Below are 23,452 nucleotides of genomic sequence, written 5' to 3'. Positions count from 1 at the left end.
ATAAACTTTTATTCCAAGGCATAACTTGTACAGGCACTGAACCCGGAGGTGGGAAGACGAGCGGATGGGGACAGCTTCAGGCCCTTGGAGAGGGCGGGCGGGGGCAGATCTGGGTCCCCGGGGGCTCCTCGCCAGCCGGGACCCCTGCGCATCTCCCTGCCCCCGGCAGCCTCCCCGTGCGCCCGAGTGTAACCCGCAGTGTCCGCGGTCATAAATAGGTGTTTTTTCAGGCGGGACGAGTCTCTATAGCATGGAGGGGTGCTGGCCCGGGGGCAGCCCGAAGGCGTTGGGGTGGGAATGGCCGAGGAGGTTGAGGTAGTGGCGGTCCAGCCCCTGCACGGATGAGAGGAAAGTGCTGCGCTGCTGGCCGGGGTTGGCGAGGGGTACGGCGGCGCTGGGCAAGTGGTAGGGCAGGGAGGGGTTGCGGGCGGCGCCGTGCCAGGGGAATGGCCCCCCCGAGGGCGGCTGGAGCACGCCCTCGGCGGGACTGTGGACATGCCCGGGGCACTCGGGCCCAGGATGCAGCGGGTAGGAAAAGTCCGGCTCCGGGAGGGAGCCCAGGGACGTGAAGAGAGGCTCAGTAACGAAGCGTGCTTTGGACTGGAGAAAGGCCAGGATGCGGGCGTACTTGGTGTCTTTGGTCTCCATCCTCTCTACCGTCGTCAGGTAGTGGACCAGGTTCTTCATGCACTCGTGGTAGCCGTAGTGGAAGTAATTAGCGAACTCGGAGAGCAGCTCTGCTGGAAAGGAAAGGGAAGGGAATCGAGCTCCTCAGGGTCTGGTCGGGAGAGGAGGGGGGAAGGCCGCCTCCATGCCGCGAGTGACCTGGCGGGGGCCGCGGGAGGTCGCTCCCGTCCACCTACCCTTCTCCCGGCCGCGGGGAAAGTCCGCCGAGTGCAGGGCACGCAGGTACTGCACCGTCATTTCCAGGATCTCCGCTTTCTCCAGCTTCCCCGAGCTCTGCAACGGGCAGGGCAGATGGGCATCACCTCTCCCCTGAGACTGCTCTGCGTTCTACTGGGCCGCCCCCTAGCCCCGCCGTATCGGGGGGGATGTCGGGGAGAAAAGGGCGTAGGGGCTGCTCCCCCCCGCCTACCTGCTTGGCCAGAGCCATGGGCACCGTCTTCCCCAGCTCGGTGAGGCAGCGGTTGATGCGGTCCCTCCTCCGCTTCTCAATCACTTTGTGGGAAACCGGCGTCCTCTGCAAAACATATGGGGCGCGTTAGTGGGGGAAGAGAAAACAGATGGATCCAGTCTCGCTGTGACAGCCGCCCCCGGTCTCGACCCCTCCAGGGAAGTCAGTCCCCAGCCCCGCTCGGAGCAGTGGTGCCGAGCGCGACGCGGCTTCGGGAAGGATGATGCTCCGGTGGCCGGTCCTCGCCGCGCGGGCCTGGAGGCTCCTCGACTGCGCGGACGGCCCCGGCAGGGCAGCCTTGGTTTTTTTGAGGGTCGTGTGGTTGTTTTTTTGTGGGGAGGCTTTTCAAAGGGAAAGGCGGCGAAGGGCTCGGGGCCAGGCCGGCTTGGCGGCCCCGCAGACCCGTGCGCGCAAGGCGGGCGACGACTCACCCTCCGCTCCTTGAGCTTGGAGGCCATGGTGGGCTCTGCATCCCCTCTCTCTCCGGCCCCCTTATAAAGCCATCACTTCTTGGGGGGGACCCCGGGGGGCCTCCACGGGCCCGCTGATCCCATAGGATTACGGGAGAGCGGCGCCGAGGGAGTGTATGCATTAAAGATCAGGGTGGAAGGGGGCGAGGGGATGAGGGGTTTTTTTTTCTTCTCTCTTCTTCCTTTCTCCCCCTCCTCGCCCCCGTCCACGCAGCCGGGGGCGGCCCAGCTGTGTCGCCCCACGTGGACCTCGGGGACACACGTGACTGTCCCACAATAGCGGCGGGGACGGGGCCGGGGATGCGGCGAGCGGGGCGCAGGGCGCGGTATCGCGCCCTGCGCCCCGCTCGCCGCATCCCCGGCCCCGTCCCCGCCGCCAGCCTTCAAATCCCCGGCACCCCCTACCCCTCCCCTTAGCCCCGGAGCTGACTGCATTTTAAAGCCTGTCCAGAGTCATTAAAGTAATTAAGTAAGCCCTTAATAGGCTGTTCCGCCCAGTTCAAGGGAGAACCCTTGGAGACGGAGTGGCCCCGTTTGTTCTCAGGCTTTTCTCACACGACTTGGTGACACGTCCATCTTTATAAGAGATGGCAGCGAGGATTTTTTTGTTTACACCGCTTTATGCGCCGGGGACACCCCGGCAGGTGTGGGACCGGGGGGCTGGCACACGATATCCCCCCCCATCACCCCCCCTTTTTTTTTTCCGTCGGCCCAGGGAGGCTCTCGCCAGGCTTTGGCACACGACGCTCCTTTTTTGTGTGGTGTGCGCGTCTGTGCGTTGTTGTTTTACCCCCCCTGCTCTCCCCCTCTCCTTTGGAGAGGCTCAATTTGTAGCCTATTATCCTATAGGAAAATGTCCCATTGAAAAGTATGAATAGTTTCATTGGGCCTAAATTTTAATAATGCGGGTCAAAGAAAAGAGGGGCAAATAAAGAGGGGATCGCAGCTGGTCCGAGAGTGCATTATTCGGTGTCACCTGCGAGCGGGATCGCCGACAGACCCCCTATTCATTTGCCTAATTTTGGTCAATTTAACAAACTTCAGGAGAAATTATTGTGGCATTGTTAAGGAGGGTAAAGCTTTCTGATCGAATTAACAGCATGTTTTGATCCGGTAAATGTCATTAAAAAGAAAGAAACAATCGCGTTTAAAGGGGGGCTCCGAGTTAAACGCGCCAAGTGGAGACGCCGGAGCGCAAAGCTCACAAAGGGAGCAAGTAACTGCCACAGGGGAACTTTTGTACGCTCACATTGCTGAGGTTTTTTACACAAAAAGGCATTATTTCATACTTGAATACGTTTAATCCAACAATTGTCTATTTTCTGCAAACATATTTTCACAGCATTGTTAGCTTTCCTCTCCGCGGCCCTCCGCCCGGGCAGCCGCGCTCCTCGCCTGGCGAGCGCACCGAGCCCCCGACCCGCCCCGCACAGCCCCGCACCGCCCCGCACCGCCCCCGGCCGCGGCGGCCATGGGAAATGTAGTCCGGGCCTCTCCACGGCCGTCGGTGCGCCTCCGGACCCGGCACGGACCGCAGGGCCGCCCTCCCGTCCTCCCCCCCCCGGCTCCGCCACCGCCCCCGGCCCCGGCTCTGCCGCGGGGCTCCACCACCCCCGAGGGGGAGGGAAAAGCCGAGAGCGACCGGGCCGGCGGCGGGGCAGCCCGGCGCCTGGCTCTGCCCTCCCGGGCGACGCCACCGATTTTACCACCACTGCGGTAAACGGCGATATCCCCGCCATGTGAGCTCGGGCAGTTGTTCTCTCGGAAACTCCCACGTCCTCCCTCGTATTCCCCGTTTTTCCACCCTTTTCTCTTTGCGGTTTAAAATGGGGAAACCATCCCCACCACATGTCCCCGGGTGAGCACGGCGGGTGGCACCGCCGCTCTCGCCCGTTCGTTTCCCCAGAAGCGGCCGGAGGATAGGCGAGGTGCCGGCCCTCACCCCAGTGCCCCGGGCTGGTCCCACCTCTCCGGGCCGGTCGGGAGGGCCGAACGCCTCCGCGGGAGGAGGCGGTGGTGGCCCCGGGGCGCGTCTACCCCGGTCGGCGGGACGGAGTGGGCAAGGCAGGCTGCTCGCCTGGGCACCCCTGCGTGCCGTGCCGCCGGCCGTATTATTCTTCCAGGAGCCTTGTAGGTTTCGGTATATTCATTCTCGTACAATGGGATTAAACACTAACCGTTATCATCCAAATTAACTAAATTCTGAATAGCAAATGAGGGGGCTTTTATTTTTTTCCTCCTCTTTTTGCTGCACTGGCGGAGATGGAGTTGATCCTCTTACTGTCTGTGTTAACCGCCAGCTGCAGGCACCTGCGAGGCAACTTCTTATACCAGGAAAGTTGTTTATTTGCTCGCTGGCTGTTCCTTCGTTGGTTCCCCCGCGGGCCGGGCTGCCCGGGTCAGCGGCGGGGGGCACGGGGTGGCCGTGGCATCCCCGCGTGTACCGCAGCCTCGTCCTCGGAGGGCTTTGGCGGGGCTGAAGCCAGAGGGAGATCACCCGACACTGCCGCGGTCGGACTGTCACCCTTTAGGGAAGCCAGGAGAAGGCAGGTTTGAGTATTTTTTAGTTTCTCTAGAGCGATTGTTGGCTCTCCTTGCGGGACACCCGTGTACGGCTCTTTGGCAACCCACGGCGGACACCCGCGTCCCCATCACCCTCCACCGGTTTTCGCCTCTCGCCCAGGAGTCCCGCGGGCCGCAGCCTTCTCCCCGGGCAAGGGGCGAGTCGGCGGCCGAGGCGCAAAGCCCTGTCCGGTACGCGCGGAGCGGGATGAGCCCGCCCTCGCCCCGGAGGCTGCAGTGCGAGGGCTGCAGGGCGAGGGCAGGCAGTACCGCCACGGCCGCCCGTCGCCCTCGCCCCGCGGCCGGCCCGGGGGTCCCCGCCTTGTGGGCCTCGGCCCCCGCGTTGCGCTGCCGGGGTGCGCACGGGTGCCGCGTCTCAGTGGCGTGTGGCCGTTGTCCCGTGGGAGCTGGCGCTGCCGACATCTGCCAGACATGGGCTGTGACAGGGAGGTGGAGATCCTCTGGGAGTCGTCAAGCTGAATTGGCATCTGGGTTTGCCTTTTTGAGAAAACAGATAATCTTCCCTCTGATTCTTCACCCCCTCTTTTCTTTTATGATTCCCATATAACGTTGAGGTTACATGCAATTACTTCACCAAGTAATCGAAACTGTGGATATTAGGCTTGAAAATAATTGTCGTGTGCAAGCAAGAAATCAGATAACCAGTCTCCCGTGGAAAGAGTTGTCCATGCAACTGCTGAGTCAAGTGCAAAGTTGTGTCCTAGTGTGGCTAGGGCTGGGGTTGGCCCTGCCAGCATGGTAGCCCCATACTGGAGATCCTGCTGTGTAATGTGGACAGACATTCACACTTCTGGGTGATCTCATGGCTGTTGGGGAGTGGGAGAACTCACAAGGTGCAAAAGGTCCTACTTGTAGAAGTGATAACTTTATTACTTGACAATCCTGGATCTGGAAAGAAGACGTGAGCCCCACTCAAGAGAAAGCATTTAGTTTAGGAGCTTAACCCTCAGCTGTATATAGTTCATCACGTGGTGCCAGCTTTTGCTGTGAGTTAGTTTACTCTTGCACTCTCAGTGCTAGCTTGGCTAGCAGTTTCAGTCTTTTCACAGCTCCTAATGCGCTCTGCCTCTGTGTATGCTTGGTCCACATCTCACATCTCCACCTTGTTCCTCAGGTGCAGAGGTATTCCTTACCTCAATGATATTGTTTGGTCCAGTTGTAGTCCACTTCCATGTCTTCCTTCCTAATGGAAGGGCCATGCTCCTCTGTTTGCTCACCTGCCATGAATAGTGGCATCAGCAGGGGGGAGGTGATAACATGATAGGTCTTGGGACTCCATGCCAATATGGTCCTTTGCAGAAGACGCCATGCTTGTAACTATGCGTCTCTTGTATTGTTGGGTAGATTCAGGGTGCTCTCCTCAAAATCCTAGAGTGCTCAAAGAGGTGCTATTAGTGCTTCAGAAGATTATGTTCTTCTCATTCTGTGAGATATGGTAATAAACCCATAAGCCAAACTTTGATCCTAAAACTCTAAAACTTTGATCTTTATTATAGGAAGTTGTCAAGTATCTCTGTGGTAGAAGACAGGACTTCCAGGTCAGTACTGCTCCTGAGTGCTGCTTTGTGCTTGTCAAATTCCATGTCTGAGGAGGCACAGTTCACTTTAAGTATGTTTTGTGGTGTAATTTCTATATAACATACTCTGACTCTGTTCTTCATGATTAAAAGCTTTTCAGGAATGTAAACTCTGATGTGGATTACTTTTAAATTATTCTTTGTATTAACTTTTTTGAGTGTGGATTGCTTGAAAGTCATTCTCATACATTCCTGTAATTTGTAATATCTCATTTGTTGACTTTTTTTCCCAGATACAAGATTTTAAGCTTATGTTTAGATTTATATGTAGTATAGCTAAAGTATTCAGAATTACATTGGGCAAAATATTTCACTGATTAAAATCAGGCATAGTTATATATGTTATAGCCATTTATAAGGGCTGATTTACATCGACAGAAGACCTGATACAGCTTTTGTTCATCAAATATGTATACATGGCAAAACTTAAGACTGCCCACTGCATGTTTGTACAAAGTGAGTCCTCCCAAGACAGTGGATAGATGTTTGCAGTTTTCCCAATGACAGCTATCTTCCCAGCCATGTCACTATTGAGACAGAATATGTTGCTGTTTAAATGACAGCCTGTCAGAATGAGAACAGAGTGCTAAAATTTATTTCAGTGGGATTTAGGTAATCATGAATCAGTGGGGAGGTGTACATTAAATTGCTTGTGACTGAGGTGTTCTAAATAGCTAAATAGCTAGATTAGTGACTGGCACAAATAAAGGTAGAAAACACAGGGGCTTTTTCTGCAATGACATGTCTAATGCTGAAAAATGTCTAGCCTCTCCTCTCCAGTCTTAGTAAAAACTAAAAACAAACAAAAGTAAAAACTTTTGCTCAGCATGGCTTTACAGAAGTGAAGTTATACTTAATCCACCCAATAATATTCTATGATGATGTGACAGGCTTGGTGGATAAAGAAAGAGCAGTGGATGTTCTGAAGAAGAGAAGGCTTCAGGGTGACCTTATTACAGCTTTTCAGTACCTGAAAAGAACCTACCAGGAAAATGGAGAGGGACTTTTTACAAGGGCACATAGTGACAGTACAAGGGGTAGGGGCTTTAAACTGAAATAGAGTAGATTTAGAGTAGTTATTTGAAAGAAATTCTTTACTGTGATGGTGGCACTGAACAGACTGCTCAGAGAATTTGTGGATGCCTCATCCCTGGAAGTGTTGAAGGCTGGGTTGGATGAGGATCTGAGCAACCTGGTCTAGTGGAAGGTGTCCCTGCCCACAGCAGGAGGGTTGGAATGAGATGGTCTTTAAGATCCCCTCCAACCCAAGCTATTCTATGATTCTGTGATCTTCTTGGCTTTTGATATTTTCTCCTGTAACATCCTTGTAGAGAAGCCAATGACCTGCAGGCTGGATGAGCAGAACTTAAAGCTGGCTGGATTGCTCAGTTCAGAGAGGGATGATCTGTGGCACAAAATCTAGTGTCTAGTAACTCCTGGTGTACCCCGGGGTTCAGAATTTGGTCTAGTCATGTTTAACATCCTCATTAATGAGATGGAACATACCCTCAGCAAGTTCTCACCAGAGAATCATTCTGCATCCAGAAGGCTCTCAACAGGCTAATGAAAAGGGCGGTCAGGAATGACATGAAATTCAGCAAAGGGAAATGCAAAGTCCTGCACCTGGGAAGAAACAGCCCCCTGCACCAGTACATGCTGGAGGGCTGACTGACTGGAAAGCTGCTCTGTGGAGAGAGGCCTGGGGATCCTAGTGGACATCAAGTTGAACACGAGCCAGCAGTGTGCCCCAAGAATGTCAGTGGTATCCTGGTGTGCATTAGGAGGATTATTGCCAGCAAGTTGTGGGAGGTGACCCTGCCCCTCTACTCAGCACCGGGGGAGTCCACATTTGGAGTTCTGGATCCAGTTCTGTGCTCTTTAGTACGAGAGAGAGATGGCCACACTGAAGGGACTCCAGCAAAGGGCCACGAGGATGATTAGGGGATTGGAGCACCTCATGTAGGAGGAGAGGCTGAAGGAGCTGACACTGCTCAGAATAAAGAAGAAAAGGCTCAGGAAAAGCTTACCGCTGTGTTCAAATACCTGAAGGAAGGGTGTAAAGAAGTTGGAGCGAGACTGTTTTCAATGGTTCTCAGTCATGGGAACAGAGGCAATGTGCACAAACAGAAACACAGCAGTTCTGCCTGTAATAGGAAACAGCTCTTCTGCTGTGAGGATGGTTAATCACTGAAACAAGTTGCCCACAGAGTTTGTGGGGTCTGGAGATGGTCCTGGGCAACGGCCTCGAGGTGGCCATGCTTGAGCAGGGAGGTTGGACCAGATGACCTCCTGAGATGTCTGCCAACCTCAGCCAAGTTCTGTGTGCTTCCTGTGTGAATATTTAATTTTGGTGTAATTCAGCCGCACTTTGGTTTGGCATAGAAGAAATGTATTTTTTCTTACTCTACACAGCAGATTGAGCTCTTTTACTCTGTTCTCAACAGGACAATTCATTTAGATACAGGGTTTTTACACCTGTGTCAAGAAGAATAAATGGGAGGTAAGCACAGTCTTTCTGTTAATTGTAGTTCACCATGTGTTGTATTGCAACTCGGCCCATTAAAGACTCATTAACATCCATTATACTTATGACTGCTTTGTAAACAATGCTAATTCAATAGGACTTCAGAGCTTAATTCCCTCTAGAGTCCTTTGTAACTCCTAGCCATGACTTTCTTTCTAGCTGAAGTGGAAAAGGGGACCCCTGTGAGAGATTTATGGACTCTGCAAAGCCTATTAATTTAGTAATGCCATAGTTCAAGCATCTTATTATTATGAACCCTCAGTACTGAGCTTATTGAGTGGACTGGGGACTTATAGGACTTTTCAGCAAAACAATATTCTTTGGTTCAGTCCAGCTTTGCTCTGATTTCCCAGAGACTGAGTGGACCAAACACTAGTCCCTGCTACACTGGCTTCTAAAGAATTATTTCTGAAATGTGCCCTTGTTGCTAACTTAGAGAGTTAGGATGCTGCATTATGCGTAGGCTGTGCCAAGGTTCCCCTGTATAACAGGGAGGTGATATCAATGGTCCTGCATGCTACACTGGTGGCTGGCTTTTGTGAGGTTAATCCAGCGTTAACATATGGCAAGCAGCACAAGTCTAAAATCTCAGAGACTCTGTGAAGGCAGGTAATATAAAGTTTATATTGTGAAATTAAAAAGAGAGAGGGACTGATGCCTCAGGGTTCCTGCAGAGTCTGCCTGTCTTCGAGGCAAGGGCTGCAGCTCCAACCAGTTGCCTTTTGCAGCTTCATTATTGCTGTGCAGGTGGGGTGGCCAGCCCTCCTGCTGGCTCTCTGTCGTGGATACTGAGTGGTCTCTGTTGCTGAAGGTTGAGTCAGCACTTGTTTCTCTGTATCCCATTGCAGCTTTGAGTTATCTAGCAGTTTGCTTGTCTCCTTTATTCAAAGAGAGAGGAGATGGATACAGCCAGGAAGGGAGGAACATGCAGCTTGGAGGCACTGTTCTGTCTGCTACTGGGAAAAGGTTAAAAGAGTTAAAGGCTTTCCATTGCTATCTGACTATTTGTTCTGTGAAAGTCTTAACCTTCTGACTGAACACTGAAAAGTGTTCTGCTTCTGGAAAGTTTAGGTAGCTCTTCTTCAAGTCAAGTTCTTTGTCTCACTCGCTGCCAATAGCCCTCACCTGTTTCTGAACTCATAGCCCAAAGGCAATCCAAAAGGTTATGATAACATGTGAAGATCCCACAAATTCCACAAAAATAAGTATGACATTTGCTTGCATGTCCTGGCTCTAAAATGATAATTTCTTGCGTAAGTATACCTTTGATGATAGCAGGGTAAGATCTCTTCTGCTAGACAAACAAAACATGACAAATGCAAACACTTTCTTTAAAAGCTGTCAAAGTATTCTTGGTAAGCATCATCCCCTGCTCGCCCTGTTCTTTGACTCTTTCTTAGTGCATGCCTATCTAATGTCAGAGGGAGAATAACAGAGCCCTGATCATACCTTGCAGGGACATTCTTCTGCCAAAACTGTGTATATCTGACACAGGGATAGCAGATGGTGACCAGATATTTCTGCTACAACTCTCCCTTCCTGGATAAAATTTAGAGCATAATAAAATCTCAGTATTCCTAAGTCATGAGCCCCCAAACTCTTAAGATAAGTGAAAAGCCCCCAAACTCTTAAGATAAGTGAATAGTCAGGAACTTAAAATTGTCAGCAATAGTAACAAGCCATCAGAACTTTGTTTATTTCAGTGGTTTTCCATTTGTTGTTTTTCCTTCCTCAACTTTTATGACTCAGGTCCTCAAGCATTCTGCATAACCATTGGAATAGAAAAGTAATTTTTATTAAATCCTTAGATCCTGAAGCAGAAGTGTAAACCACCAAATATAGTTAGATTTCCTAAATGAAAACACAACTGGTTTAGGAACACTAGAAAATGTATCAGTGCTAGATATGGTGCCACCCATTTTTCATTTCATCTGACTCATTTTTTAAACTTATTGTAGCAGGCAGGGAAGAAGTACACATGTCCCCTCTGGCTTTAATGCCATGTCCATTTTGATGGAAAGCTACTTTACATGTCATGAGCATGTATAACCATCTTGTGCATGGTCTGAGGTCTCATTCTTCCTTCACATTCATATCCCACCCTCTTGATGGCACAGATAGGGGTGTGTCTGGGCACCCAGCCTGTTGTGGTGCTTTGAACATTAGTTATTGCTTTTTCTAATGAATTTGGTTTGTTTATGGGATAGGGGAAAATAGAACATGAAAGTGTCAGTGCTAGAAAGGAGAGCTGGGAAGAGTTTCTCAGTGGCAAGCACTGGAATCACTTACTCCATTCTATTGATCTGGCATTGTTTCACCCAATATATGTACGTACATGAAAATAATATGTAAATGGCAGTGGTATGAAAAGCACAAACTTCTGCACTGTTATCTTATATGAATATATGAAGATCCATATAAAATGCTGATTGGAGTGTCACTGTGCCCCATGGCACTTGTGGCTGACAAGCTAGAAGGGAGTGGAGAATAAGTCCCACTGTTTGGTCCTGGCATTTGCAACGTGGGACCATCCAAATTCTTCTTCCACAGCCCATCTGTGGTGCTGATGACAGGCACCATTAGATAAAGAAACGACATTGCCTGTATTACTTGTCACCAGTAACTTTTTAAAAATAGCTTAATGTCGAGCAGTGTTAACACTCGTGGCAAACAGGCAGGCTTTTCTTCCATCACATGAGCATCGTCGCCGGGGAGGCTGCTCATCTCTCTCCCCGAGTGGAAGCCTACAAGGCTTTGTGTAAAACTGCGGGAACATTAGGGGTTGGCTACTGCCCTCTAGTGATTGTCACCAGCGCCTGAGGTTTTAACTCGCCTTTTATTTTCTAATCAAATTGCTAAAAATAAACTTTGTGTGTGATCAGATGCATGAATTCAGTATTATGAAACAGTGCCTGATTCATCAGATCTCAGAATTTATCCCAGATGATGAAATGTTCCTAGCATGGACACCAGCTGATACAGCTCTAAAAATACAGTTAATGCAATCCAAGCATGCTGTTAGGCATTTATATTGTCACCTAAGTTAATATTTCCCAATTCTTAAGATACTTATATACCTTGGTTTGACTAAGCTTATTAATAGAATTTTTGCCTAAATAAAAACATTGCTGCATTTTGAATACAGCATTTCAATAATAATCAAGTCACCCTTATTTGAAAAAAACCTCAACATAACAAAACAATGACTATGGGAAGCTTTGTAGAATATAAATTATTGAGAAACAGAGTATATGGTTCAAGTCATGGTTTAGCTGAATTTGTGAGTAGCATTAGACACCTCTCTCCCTTTTTTTTTTTTCCCTCTGTGCTAAAATGATCAAATATCTGCTAGTTAAGAAGTAGGATGTGTGGTTTTTTGCTCTAGTTATTGATGCAAAGTGCTCAGCTCCCCGATTAAGTTCTCATCAAATGTTACCTGATGGAAAGGCTGCTTGAGCAGAATTCTGATGCTGGCATTAGAGGGCAGCCTTGAGGGTTTATTTGATTTTTTTTTTTTTTTTTTAATATATCAGTCTGGCTGGGATCTAATTTAAAGCAGCTTGAGGCTATTTTTGCTCTAAACGCAGCGCAGTCATTTAAAACCCCCTGTCTCATTAAGTCCAGCCCCCGGCTGTGCCGCTCACCGCTGAACATCAACAAGCACGGGTTAGGAGCAGCCCGATTGCTCTGCAGGTGGAGCAGCTGCAATTCTGAGATCCTCAGAGCGACAAGTGTGCTGATCTAATTGGCCTGTGTATGAAACACACCAGGCAAGGGAGTCACCTTTACTTTTATCCTGCAAGAGTAATTGAGTGGTTCACAGCTCTGGCTTGTTTTCAGCAACGCAACTTAGTGAAATGAATGTGCTGAAGTTCTCTCCAGCATCACACAGACTGCTCCAGACATATGTACAGTACAGCTTATTTGTTCTGCCATGCCTTTTGGCCTCTTGCTTCTAGGCCCATGAACACCGCTTACCATCATCATCTGTAGGTACCATGTCTTCTCATTTCATCGCTTATCCTTCAGACTTATGTAGGGCAAAGGTTACAAAAGTTCTTGGCATCTGCCATATCATGTAGGAGGAAAGCTGCATCAGCAGAAATTGTCTTGTGTAATCTACTGATATTTTTGGAGATATGTTTGGGTAATAAAATGTTCATTTGTCTGCTGATCAGACTGCCTCCTATACAGTAAAAATTGTGTGTTGTAGAAAAATGTCCTTAAGAAAGCTTTATAAAATGAAACCTTACAAAGGCATGAGAATAATTTACAAATCCCAGATTTATATTACTTATAAGGAAAGGTTCTGGAGCAAATAGAAAGCAAATGTTCTTTAATTAACATCGGATTGTCAGAGGATAATGATTCATCCATCAGCTGAGGGCAGGGGAAGGTGAAAAGAAATGTGTGGAAAAAATTACGAGCTAGAGGAGAACGTATTTCAGATCCTGAATCACCTCTGCATAAACCATGTTGATAGCTGCTCTGTTTCCTGATGATTGTTCCAAATTCAGCAATCGCTTGTCTTGAAATGATCTTGAATGGTCCTAAAAATAGCTTGATACTGGAGATGCCCATTTTTCCAGTAATTTCCCTAAAATGTCAGCAGAATTATTGGCTATACAAAACAATGCTCTGTCTTCATCTCTATGGGAAGATGATGTTTGTCTGCTGCGATACAGTACTTCCCAAAACAGCATCCTCTCAATTCCTATGGTTTTCAATGTGCCCTAGATACTTTCGAAGATAACCCCATTTATGGCTGACAGCTGCAGAGGTAGGAAAGTCTCCTTTCCCCTGAGCTGGTAGTTAGGCCATTTAAAAAGGGGAACAGGGACCTCGCCAAGTGCTTTGCTAACAGAGCAGATTTTTCCAGGTAGTGAGGTAAACTAGAAACTTTTTAGGGTGGCTTCAGGTCCTCTAAAAACTGGCTGAACCTGAGTCAGGCTGGCTTTTGCCCCTTGGTCTCCTGAAAACCTCTTTCCCCTGCTGCTGCATACATCTGTGCAGAAGAAACCTGCTAGGAGGTTTTCCCACTCTTATCAGAGTCATACTGATTCTAGCAAAAGCCAGGAATCTGGAAAGACTTGATTTCCACTAAAATCAGCCCACAGCAATGCCTTTTGATACTAGATACAGAGGAATCTCTTAAGTATCACTAGGAGTTCAGCATTTGAAGTGTGAAAATCCTGACCATCTCGTATGGTTTGTTGCTTCAGGTGCATCAGTCAGCCTGCAGTAAGCATGCTCTGAAAACAGCCAGAAAGTCCATAGGAGGATGGTTCCAAATCTTTGAAAACATAATAAATAGCAGCTCAATGAAGCAACAGACTCTGCTACTGCTTGAGCACATCCCACACTGCTGTTTCTGTGGAGGCACTTGCAGATGTTTGGCATACAAGTCAAACTTACATGACTAACGTATTACAGCATAGAAGCACAGAATATCCTGAGATGGAAGGAACCCACAAATATCATCAAGTCCAGCTCCTGATATTGCACAGGACACTGCAAGAGTCAAATCAAGTGTCTCTTGAGGGGCACTGAGAGTGCTAGTCCAAACACTTCTTGAACTCTGTCAGATTTGGTGCTGTGACCACATCCCTGGGAAGCCAGTGCCCAACTACCCTTTGGGTGATGACCATTTTCCTCATATCCAACATAAACCTCCCCTGACACAGCTTCAGGCCATTCCCTCAGGTCCTGTCACTGGTCACCACAGAGAAGGGATCAGTGCCTTTCCCTCCTCTTCCCCTCATGAGGAAGCTGAGAACACAATGAGGTGTCCCCTCAGTCTCCTCCAGGATGAACAGACCAAGTGACCTCAGCCACTTCTTATGTGGCTTCCCCTCAAGGTCCTTCACCATCTTCCTTGCCCTCCCTTGGATGCTCTCTAATACCTTTATATCATTCTTATATTGTAGTGCCCAAAACTGCCCCCAGCCCTTGAGGTGAGGCTGCCCCAGTGCAGAGGGGCAATCCCCTCCCTTGCCCAGCTGGCCATGCTGTGCCTGATGCACCCCAGGACACAGGGGCCCAGGTTGGCCCTCCTGGCCATGTTCAACTTGCCATCAACCAGCACCCCCAGGTCGCTTTCCATGGCACTGCTTTCCAGCATTCTTATTCCCCAGTCTGTATTTTCAGGGTTTCACTGTCCCAGATGCAGAATCCAGCACTTTTCCTTGTTGAACTTCATGCACTTGGTGATTTCCCAGCTCTCTAATTGGTTGAGGTCTCTCTTCAGGGCCTCTCTGCCTTTGAGGGAGTCAACAGTTCCCCAGTTTAGTATTATCAGCAAATTTAGACTACCTGTCAATCTTGTATTCAAGTTGTTTATAAAGAGAGTGAGGAGAAGTAGCCCTAAAATGGAGCCCTGTGGAACCCCACTAGTTACTGGTCACCAGCCAGAATATGTGCTGTCACCTAAAACCATACAGTGGAAGAAGAAAAATAATTCATCCCAGGGAACAGCATCTCAGTAGCTTTCTCCAGTGTTATAACTGGCCTCCTCCCTTTGGAGATGGTGGTCTGCAGAGCCCTATCTTTCTTCAGACTGTCCTCAGATGGTCTTCCCTCTGACCTGCTCCTGGTTGCCAACATGCAGCTCCTGGGAAGAGAGAACCCTATACATATTAGCAAGTGATAATAATTGACTTTAATCCCTGCACCTGAATTGTCACAAGTTATTCTATCTGTCTAGTTTGATAACTGGCAACCCCATGTGAAAAAAAACTCGTGTGGGGACAGAGTCCTGTCCCAGCAGATCTGACTTATGGGGCTGGGCTGGGTTGCACAAGGGAGGCCCAGGGAAGCTGCCAGCAGCCTACCCCAGTGCTCTGCTCAGCTAACTGAATAACAAGGGAGGAGGATGATGAAAGATAAAAATTAAAGCTGGGGGAGTAACTGGTGTTTAAGCATTGGAAGTTTTTCTCTGGTGTCTGTTGCTCAGGCCTGCACAAAGCTGTTTGTATGCAAATGGTGGACTTGCCCATGCTAACTGCTGCTCACCTTCTCTTAGCACAAAGCCCCAGTCTGAGGAAACTACCAAAACACTGCAGACAGCAGGAAGGAAATACAGCCTTTTGTTAATGAGGCATCCAGAAGAATTTTGGCAACGATTTTATATTGATGGAATTAATAATGCTTAGCACTACTGGCATATACATAGGATACTCAGTGGCAGTTGGATAAGGCTAAGAGGTAGAATGGGAAGAGAGATAATAAAGTTTCTCATAAAGATTATTTTCCCAGATTTTTTTTTGTCATCTTTCATTACTTTTTTCCCCCTCTCTTTTGTGCTTTGGAATCTCTTCTTCCACCATCCATACGCTTACGTGTGGCCAGGATATACAGAGTCAGTCTTCTGCATATTGCTATTTCCTCTTACTAGTGTTTTTGTGGAGGTGAAAGCCACAGCCTCCCCTATTTGTGTTGGACCTGTGATCAAAAACCTATAGGAAACATGTATTTGCTGGACAATTTGAGATTACGATTGTCCAAAGATAATCTCAGAGAAACAAGTTATTAATTCAGCACCTGTGCAGGTTGTTTTTAGGTAGAGTATGTTATGCTGTGTCTGTCTGAAAGAATTTGGTTTGAAATAATTACAGGGAAAAAAGTGGCTGTCTTGTTATGATGGTACCCAAGAGCAAATGTGCAGTGAAGAGCACTGGCAAGCAGCACACACAGCATTGCAAGAAATGCTTTTCAGTGCATTTGTTGTATAAAACAGAAGCACCACATGTGGCTTTAATCCTGTTCTTCATACTGCTAAACTAAACAGATTTACCTAAAATCAGAAGGGGCATGTTAAGTGATGTTGATCTACCTTTTTGAGATATATCTGTGGCATGCATCAGTGAATTGTTTTCATAAGCCTTCAAAGTGGCTTGAAACCTAAAAACACTAATAAATCTGGAAGTGAAGTTAGGAGAGTACGGGGGGGGGGGGGGGGGGGGGGTTGTACCTCCGTATTTTTAAAAAGTATCTTTATCTGAAATGCCATGTTAGCCAGATAAGATTGCTCTGTAGGATGGGAAGGAGACTGTCAAGAAATATGTTGATGAACTAATAGACTGATGCACACTGAGGGGCTATTTGAACACTAAGGGACTGGTTTAATATTAATTTTAGATTCCCACCAAGGTAAGAAGTCTGAGCTGTCCTCTTGACCATCATGACAGGGATGGGGGAGAGGAGAAATTGGTCAAGAATGTATATGAGAGGCTGGACGGATACACAACTGTGCCTGTTGGCACCTGGAACAGAATTGTTTCATTCTACTGTACAAGTATGCTATTTTTACTAAGCAATGATTTTTATCCACAGTTTTGTAAGTCCCTGCATTGCAAGATCTTTTACTTGGATCCTCACCTAACCTTGGCCTATAGATATTTTCCTTTATATATGGTCAACAAAGGAAACCATATGTGTAGATTACTTACACTGACCAAGTCATTCTGCTACAGGTGTCAGCACTGGAGCCTTTAGGCACAGTTTCTGGTCTTTATTTACTTTTTTCTTCCTCTTTCCATGTGAGCTGGCCTTGCTACTGCTTGTATCTCAAGCCATTCCCATTCTGTTGCAGAGGAGGTCTTGGAAATCACCCTAGTCATGGCAATGTAAATTGTTATATTATTATTTTAGACCTTCTCCATTTGGCAGTTGCCTGGGTGCCTCTCAGCTCTCTGCAGAGGAGTGCTGAGGCTCAGCAGCTGGTACTGCAGGCACTGACTGCACAGTGCAGGGCAATGAGCAGGAGGAGGAAAGGGGCTATGGCTACTGCCACTCTTGGTCTTGGGTGTTCTCTTTCAGACCAAAAGTAATTTTATTTCACTGCTACTGGGCCTTTAAACTCCACAACAGTCCATGTGAAACTATTGGAGTAATTCCATTAATACCAGAGGGCATTAAATTATGTCTCTGATGGCACTGGAAACTTCTATTTTCACTTGTTAACAGTTTCAGCCTACTTAATATTTTTATTTAAACTTGCATGTTCATCTTGGTAATTTTCTAAACATGGAGTTAAAACACTGAAGTGTCAGTGCATACTTTCTGTGGTAATAATACTACTGATTTTTGCACTGAATATTTATTTTCATGAAAAATACAACTTTATTTTTTAAGGCAGGTAATGTCTGAAGAAGTATGTGGTTTTTCAGATACGTGTGGATCAAAAGATTTAATTCACCTCTGCTCTATTGCTTCTGAACTCAGTGAATTTACATTAGTGTTAAATTTGAGCAAACCTTTCCTGGCAGCTGTCAATCTGCTCTAGTCTTTAACCTCACTGTTAAAAACAACCTCTTAAATAGGTTTTGGAGATGTGTTTGGTTAAGAGAGAGAGATATTTCTTCTTTATTCCAAAGTACAGAATACATAAAAGAGCACCTGAGCTGCAAAAATGTCTTGTAATGCTGATGTTCAAGCACAAGCAATTACCAGATGGGTGCCAGGAGAAGAAAGATCTGTAAGGAAATGAAAAGCCCTAGAATGTATCCCATGCAGCAGGACATGGTGCAGGGAGCCCACAGCTAGCACCAGCAAAACCTATGGGGGTCCAGAAAAAAAGAAAAGGAAAAAAGAAAAAAAAGCAGCTTTCATTCATCGATTTTATACAGACTCTCCTTACTGGAAGTTGGGGCACACCTTCTTTTTCATTCAAAGCACTTTTTTATGTGCCACTGCTGTGTTATCAAAGTGATAAATTGTGGTCTCAGGCAAAACAGTTAAAGGGAGAAGGAGGATGACATTAAAAGAAAATTTAGGAAGAAAACCAGACTAATTTTCTTGATTTGATCTATTATACTAAGGCATAATCTTTCAAAGTCGCATTAGCAGTAATCTTTAAACGTCCTGGGCAGAAAGCTCAGGGGAGCACTGTAGGGAATTTTCCAACCCTGGTAAAAGGGAGAAATAAATTGCTTAATAAGCTATTCTCCATTTGTAATCCTTATTACATTTCACCCTAATCACTGAGCATTAACAGCAGCGGCTGTGATAGCAGAAGTCGTACATTTCAGATCAGACAGTTTTCCCTCTTTTTCTGAGAACTTCATTTTCCAGTACTATTTTGGGATTTTGGGGACTTTATTTAGCAATGTAAATTTTAGTTTCCAGAAGCACAGACGCAGATTTTGTAATAAACTTGATGAAGGCAAATTGCTGTATTCAATATCAATGAGATGATACATTGTCAAGAAGTTTAAGATTTTTAGAAATTTAAAGGGCCAGATAAGCTCAGGTACTTCAAGTGTTTTGCTAAATAAGATTGTATTTAAGACTGCTTCTTTTCCAGTGGAATTTGTACTCTTCAATCAGTGTGAAAGGTTTGTCAATTGAGGGCTTAACCCGATAAGCAAACAGTCAAATGCCTAAATAAGCTCTTGCTAAGTGGGTGTCGTTTTCCTGTGGTTCTCGGAAAACAACATACGTGAAAGGTGATACAATTTGACCTCTAAACATGCTGTGAAGATTGGTAAACAATCCAGGGCATCTCCTACAGACTGAGGAAAGCTCTTCCAACAGATAAAGATTTGTTGTAGCAATACTAGGTTTAGATTAAACAGTGGATTTGATATTTTCTACTATTTGACCTAATTTTTGTCGTTTTGGTAGAAAGTAGTGTTTTCTCTATCTGACCTTTCTGGCATTTGTGAGCTACATTTGGAAATGAGCCTTGAGCCTCAGCCCAGGTATCCCACTGGAGAAATGGAGACCTGACCCTTCAGTTAATCACTGGGATGTCCTGTGCAATGCTTGAGATATCATACATCCCTCAAACCAGCACCCAGAGTTCAGGTACTTCTGCACCGTAGCCTGGTGGTTACTCTTGCCAGGCACATGGGAAACAGTGGGTACCTTCCTTCTGCCACCAATGCACCCATGCCTGCTTTCCCTTGGGAAGTTTTTCCCATATTTTTATTTTGTTTTCTGTATTGGGTGTGTTTGCTTCCGCAGCAACATTAATGTCATTTTCCAGATGAGACATTTAGTTGAGGTTGTGTAAATTCTTCACGGTTGTCATTCATCTTTTTCTAATGCAAGGAATTATCTTCCTGATTCCTTCAAATGGAACCTGGGTTAAATCTGAGGGTTCTTCTTCAGATCCATAATAAGGTCACAAAAATGCTGGTCTGGCTGTCCCTTGCTAGGACATTTGACAGTTTTCTTCAGGACTTGGTCCATGACACAGCTGCAGTTCACAGTCCATGAGAGACCAAACAGTGTGTATTTGATTTGGACTGACATGTCAGCTCAGCTTGGGATTTTGCCCTTCACCAGTGTTTCATTGTGCATGTTTTACAATTTTGCAGTCTAAATCACAAATCATCCATTTGGGGATTTAAAAACTCAATGTTTTTCAAAGGAGCAGGGGAAGAGGGAGACACTTTCAGCAACAGCTTGGCATGATAAGAGCAGAGCAATGCTGACATATATCTCCTCTAGACATATTTAAAGTCCACATGGAAGTGATCCTGTGCAGCCTACTCTGAGTGAACCTGCATTGGCAAAGGGGTTGAGAGAGCCAGAGAGCCCTCCTAACCGCAACCATTGTGTGATTCTGTGATGAAGTATAGAAAAACTTCAGCACTGAACGTCTTCACCAGAGTATTCTCTGATTTCATGTAGACTTTGGCACTGCTGTCCTTCATGGCTCTGATTCACATGTGCTTTCATCTGCTGCTTCAGATTCTCATCTGTGCTCACAGTATCAGAGCATTGCCATAGGTCAGTGTGATGGCTGTCCCTTTCTTTGGCCAGCAAATTCTCTTTGCTTTGTCCCAAATTAATTCTGAATCTCCCTATACCATTTTGCTAAACACTTCTTGTCTTAAGTATGAATTATGTCTCTTGTTAGAAGTTCACCAATCTTAGTTACAGATCTGCTTGCTGTTAACCCTTTCTTTTTGTACTTTAAACTATGCTACTTACATGTCTGAACTTTATAAGGCACCTTACTCTTCATTCTTTTTACAATGTTTCACAGTTGACTAGTTTTCTTTGGTCAGCTGGAAGCTCCTACAAAGTAGTTTTGAGCTGCCTGTTGCTAGAAATTAGACTTCTGATTGTTTTCCTTTCTGCTGAGACTCAGGGCTTGTGGATAAAGCATAGGTTGTCTTCTCCAAGGTGATTCTCCTGGTTCCTTTTCCTGGGTTCAGTATACACTAAGAGTTGTGACTCTGATGGAGATCTGTCTTGTGGTGTCTGAGCTCTACCTGTGCAGCACTAGGACTAATTTCACAGCAGTTTTGTAAAGGTCTGTTTCCCTGCAAGCATGGCTTGCTGTTACCCTCCCACTCTGCACATGGATATGACAGTTCAGTGAGGACTGGAGAAAAGACAAGAGGTGTGATGGCTTAAGAGGAATTGAGCTATGGAGGAAGTGTGGCTGGACTGATGTATTTTGTTTGGTAAAAAGGTGAAGCCCCTGGAAGAAGTTGATGAACTGGTAGTTTTTATTGGGACCACATATTTTCTTCAGGAGGACCCCAAGGAGTAAAGCTGGATTGTTTTGACAAGTCAGCATTGAAAAATAATATTGATCCACCTAGTAATCATACCTCCTTATTCTGTTTCTCTTATGCTTCAGATAGTTTTATTTTCCTTTTGTGAGTGTGATAAGAAAGAGTACTAACCTAAAATACAGTGTAAATGTAATATCTTAGGAACTACTTGAGGTGGGATGCCTAGAAGTATTGCCACTGAATTTTCTGACAGGTGTTTCTTTTGCATTATGCCTTTCAGCTAGAGACTCCTTGGTAAGAAAGGTGTGGTGAACCTCAGATCAGTTTGTTTACTTGATTTGAAAGTAGCTTTTAAGCTAGGTACTTAATCCTCTTCTGTTACTCAAGAAACTGTCACTGAGACCAGGAGTTTCAGCTGAATCATTGCCATGACTGAGTCTGTCTGCACTTTGTATTTTAGATAAAATAGAAACATCTTTCTGTTGATGATGAATTTTTTACTAATAAGTCTTTAAATGTAACAAAGTATTTTTAAAACAAATGGCTATTTGTAAGCCTTAAATGTGTATAAGGAAAAAGTTATTTAAAAATGCCATTGTGATATGGTGCTAAAACAGCTTTGGGACACCTCTGCCTGCATACTCTCCTGCAAAAGTGTGAATCTCTATTTTATATGGAATGGCAAGAGTTTTTACAAATAATAGAAGACAAATAATCTTTACAAGCAGTAGACATGTATGATGTATTTCAAAAGGATAATTGATTTAAAATTGTATGAAGTGACACAATGTGCACAGCTTCCATCAGCAATACATTGAGAACATTTTGTGACTTGGGAAAAAGGCTCTTAGAAGTATTTGAGTGGGACCAAAAAGTCACTTTGGCTGCCAAACAGTTGTGCAGGGGCTCTTTCAGTCTTTGGCCACACTGTGCAAATCCAGTCTAATCTGGTTAGTCTTAAAATATACGGGTCCACCTATAAAATACAGCACATATAATCATGTTTATGTGGGCTCTGGGCCAACAGCAAGAAGCATGGGTGAGTTAGCATGTTGAAATGCACGGATGTGAATATCAATATGCAAGATTATTAATATTTTTGTTTGAGTTTATCTCATTAAAAACTGTGCTCACTGTATTTTGGTAGACTGAAGGGTTTTTGTTTGTTGTTTGGTTTTTTTAATGTAGAATCACTTGATGGGCATACTGTGCAGATTGTACAATCATTGTGAAAATGAGAGTCGGCCTTTTGTAACCTCCACCCTTCTTTATTAGGTTATCTCTTGCCTCAGTGATCCTCTGCCTAATGAATTCTAATTCTCTGTACCAATGGGAGCAGTTTGATCCTATTTTGCCCCCTCAGGGCACCTCAGCATATGTGAATGGTTAACTCTGATCTCAGATAACTGGTTGCATTCTTTCGGGAAGCCCGAGCCAGTGACATTATTTTAACCTTTTACCTACTTAACTTTTCCCTAACAACTCTAGTTCCCTCTGCTCTACCTACCTTGCAGCCCAGCAAAAGGCTCAGGTATTCACAGCAAATACATAACACATAATACATGATACATGCAAAGACATATGCTTGTAACTTGCAAAATACTAACATTCTCCTCCATGTTATTGTCCAGTCTTCGCTGCTGAAGGAACTGCAGGGATGACAATTTAAAATAGTTTTGTATTTGGAATTGTGTATCTTTCTCCAACATGCAGTGTCACAACAGGGTTGGCAAAGGAGCCTGAAAGCGAGCATGGGCCCAAATTGCTACAACAGGCTGATGAAATGCTGGAAAAAGCAGTGTTGCAAGTCAGGCAGAGGTAAGCAACAGGCATGGGGGCTGGGAGTGTGAAGAGTCCAGACTCTAGGAAACCCAGTCTGCTGAAGTCTCAGAAGGTGCAGAGGTCATGCAGTCAGCCTCCAGTGTGGGAAGCTGCCACTTGCCCAAGGGTCACCATGGTGCTGATGGCCCTGGGGAAGGAACCCAGCTCAGCCTAGCTGTGCAGATGGAATGTGATCTACAAGCTAGGATGCACCTTAGACGTCTTTTGCTCTTTGGTGTGTTTAAAATACAGCTTGCATCCATGCCAAGGTTCATGGACCTGACCTTGTTGGCTCACAGAAGCTCTACAGAGCTTGATGGATGGTCATGGGAAGGGCACCTGGAATATCTTGCCTGCAGCACACACAGATCACAGGGATGTGGCCATAGGGTTTGCAGGGACTTTCCCCAAGAAATCTGCATGCACAGCTCTGTGCAGAAACAGTTATTGGGCAAAAAGCCCAAGGCTGTGCTTTGATGGAGCACTTTGGCACCAAGGCGTGCTGAAGAGGTAGAGGATCATTCAGTTATCTGCAGTGGCATTCTTGTGGCAATGGCATCAGGAATGTTAATGAAAAAGAACATTAAAATCTGAACTTTTTTTTCAACACTGGAAACCAGGAGCAGATAATGTACTATCCAGACTAAGGCAGTTGCTTGCAAATTACAGTTTTACTAATAACAATATTTGGTTGGTAAAAATGGGGAAAAAAAAAGTGGAGACACAGAAGTAATTTTTTCCTCCCTCTTTTTTTTTTTTTTTTTTCCCCTGAAACATCCCACAAATCTCCACTGGTTCAGAAAAAAAAACAAAAAAAACCCAAACAAATGTTCCTTTTTGTTTTCTATTTATTTTAAAATTAAATTTGG

The 23,452-nt window shown here is 46.0% G+C and overlaps 1 protein-coding gene across 2 annotated transcripts; it reads right to left on the bottom strand.

Annotated features, from left to right (window-relative positions):
* Positions 1-243: 243 nt before the first annotated feature.
* HELT (helt bHLH transcription factor) lies at positions 244-3,419 on the bottom strand. 2 transcript variants are annotated; one of them, XM_041479981.1, is made up of 4 exons: positions 3,312-3,419; positions 1,097-1,201; positions 864-960; positions 244-740 (listed from the first exon to the last, which is right to left on the bottom strand). In XM_041479981.1, exons 1-4 carry the CDS (start codon positions 3,342-3,344, stop codon positions 244-246), a joined length of 732 nt encoding a protein of 243 aa, XP_041335915.1. In that variant the 5' UTR covers positions 3,345-3,419. The 2 variants fall into 2 exon arrangements, with proteins under 2 accessions (XP_041335915.1, XP_041335916.1); XM_041479982.1 differs by having other exon boundaries at positions 244-737.
* Positions 3,420-23,452: the final 20,033 nt, after the last annotated feature.

This window comes from Pyrgilauda ruficollis, unplaced genomic scaffold, assembly GCF_017590135.1.
Source record: "Pyrgilauda ruficollis isolate IOZ18807 unplaced genomic scaffold, ASM1759013v1 scaffold5, whole genome shotgun sequence".
Lineage (NCBI taxonomy): Eukaryota > Metazoa > Chordata > Aves > Passeriformes > Passeridae > Pyrgilauda > Pyrgilauda ruficollis.
The sequence above is the reverse complement of the archived record's forward strand: the minus strand, read 5'-3'. Positions and strand labels throughout refer to the sequence as shown.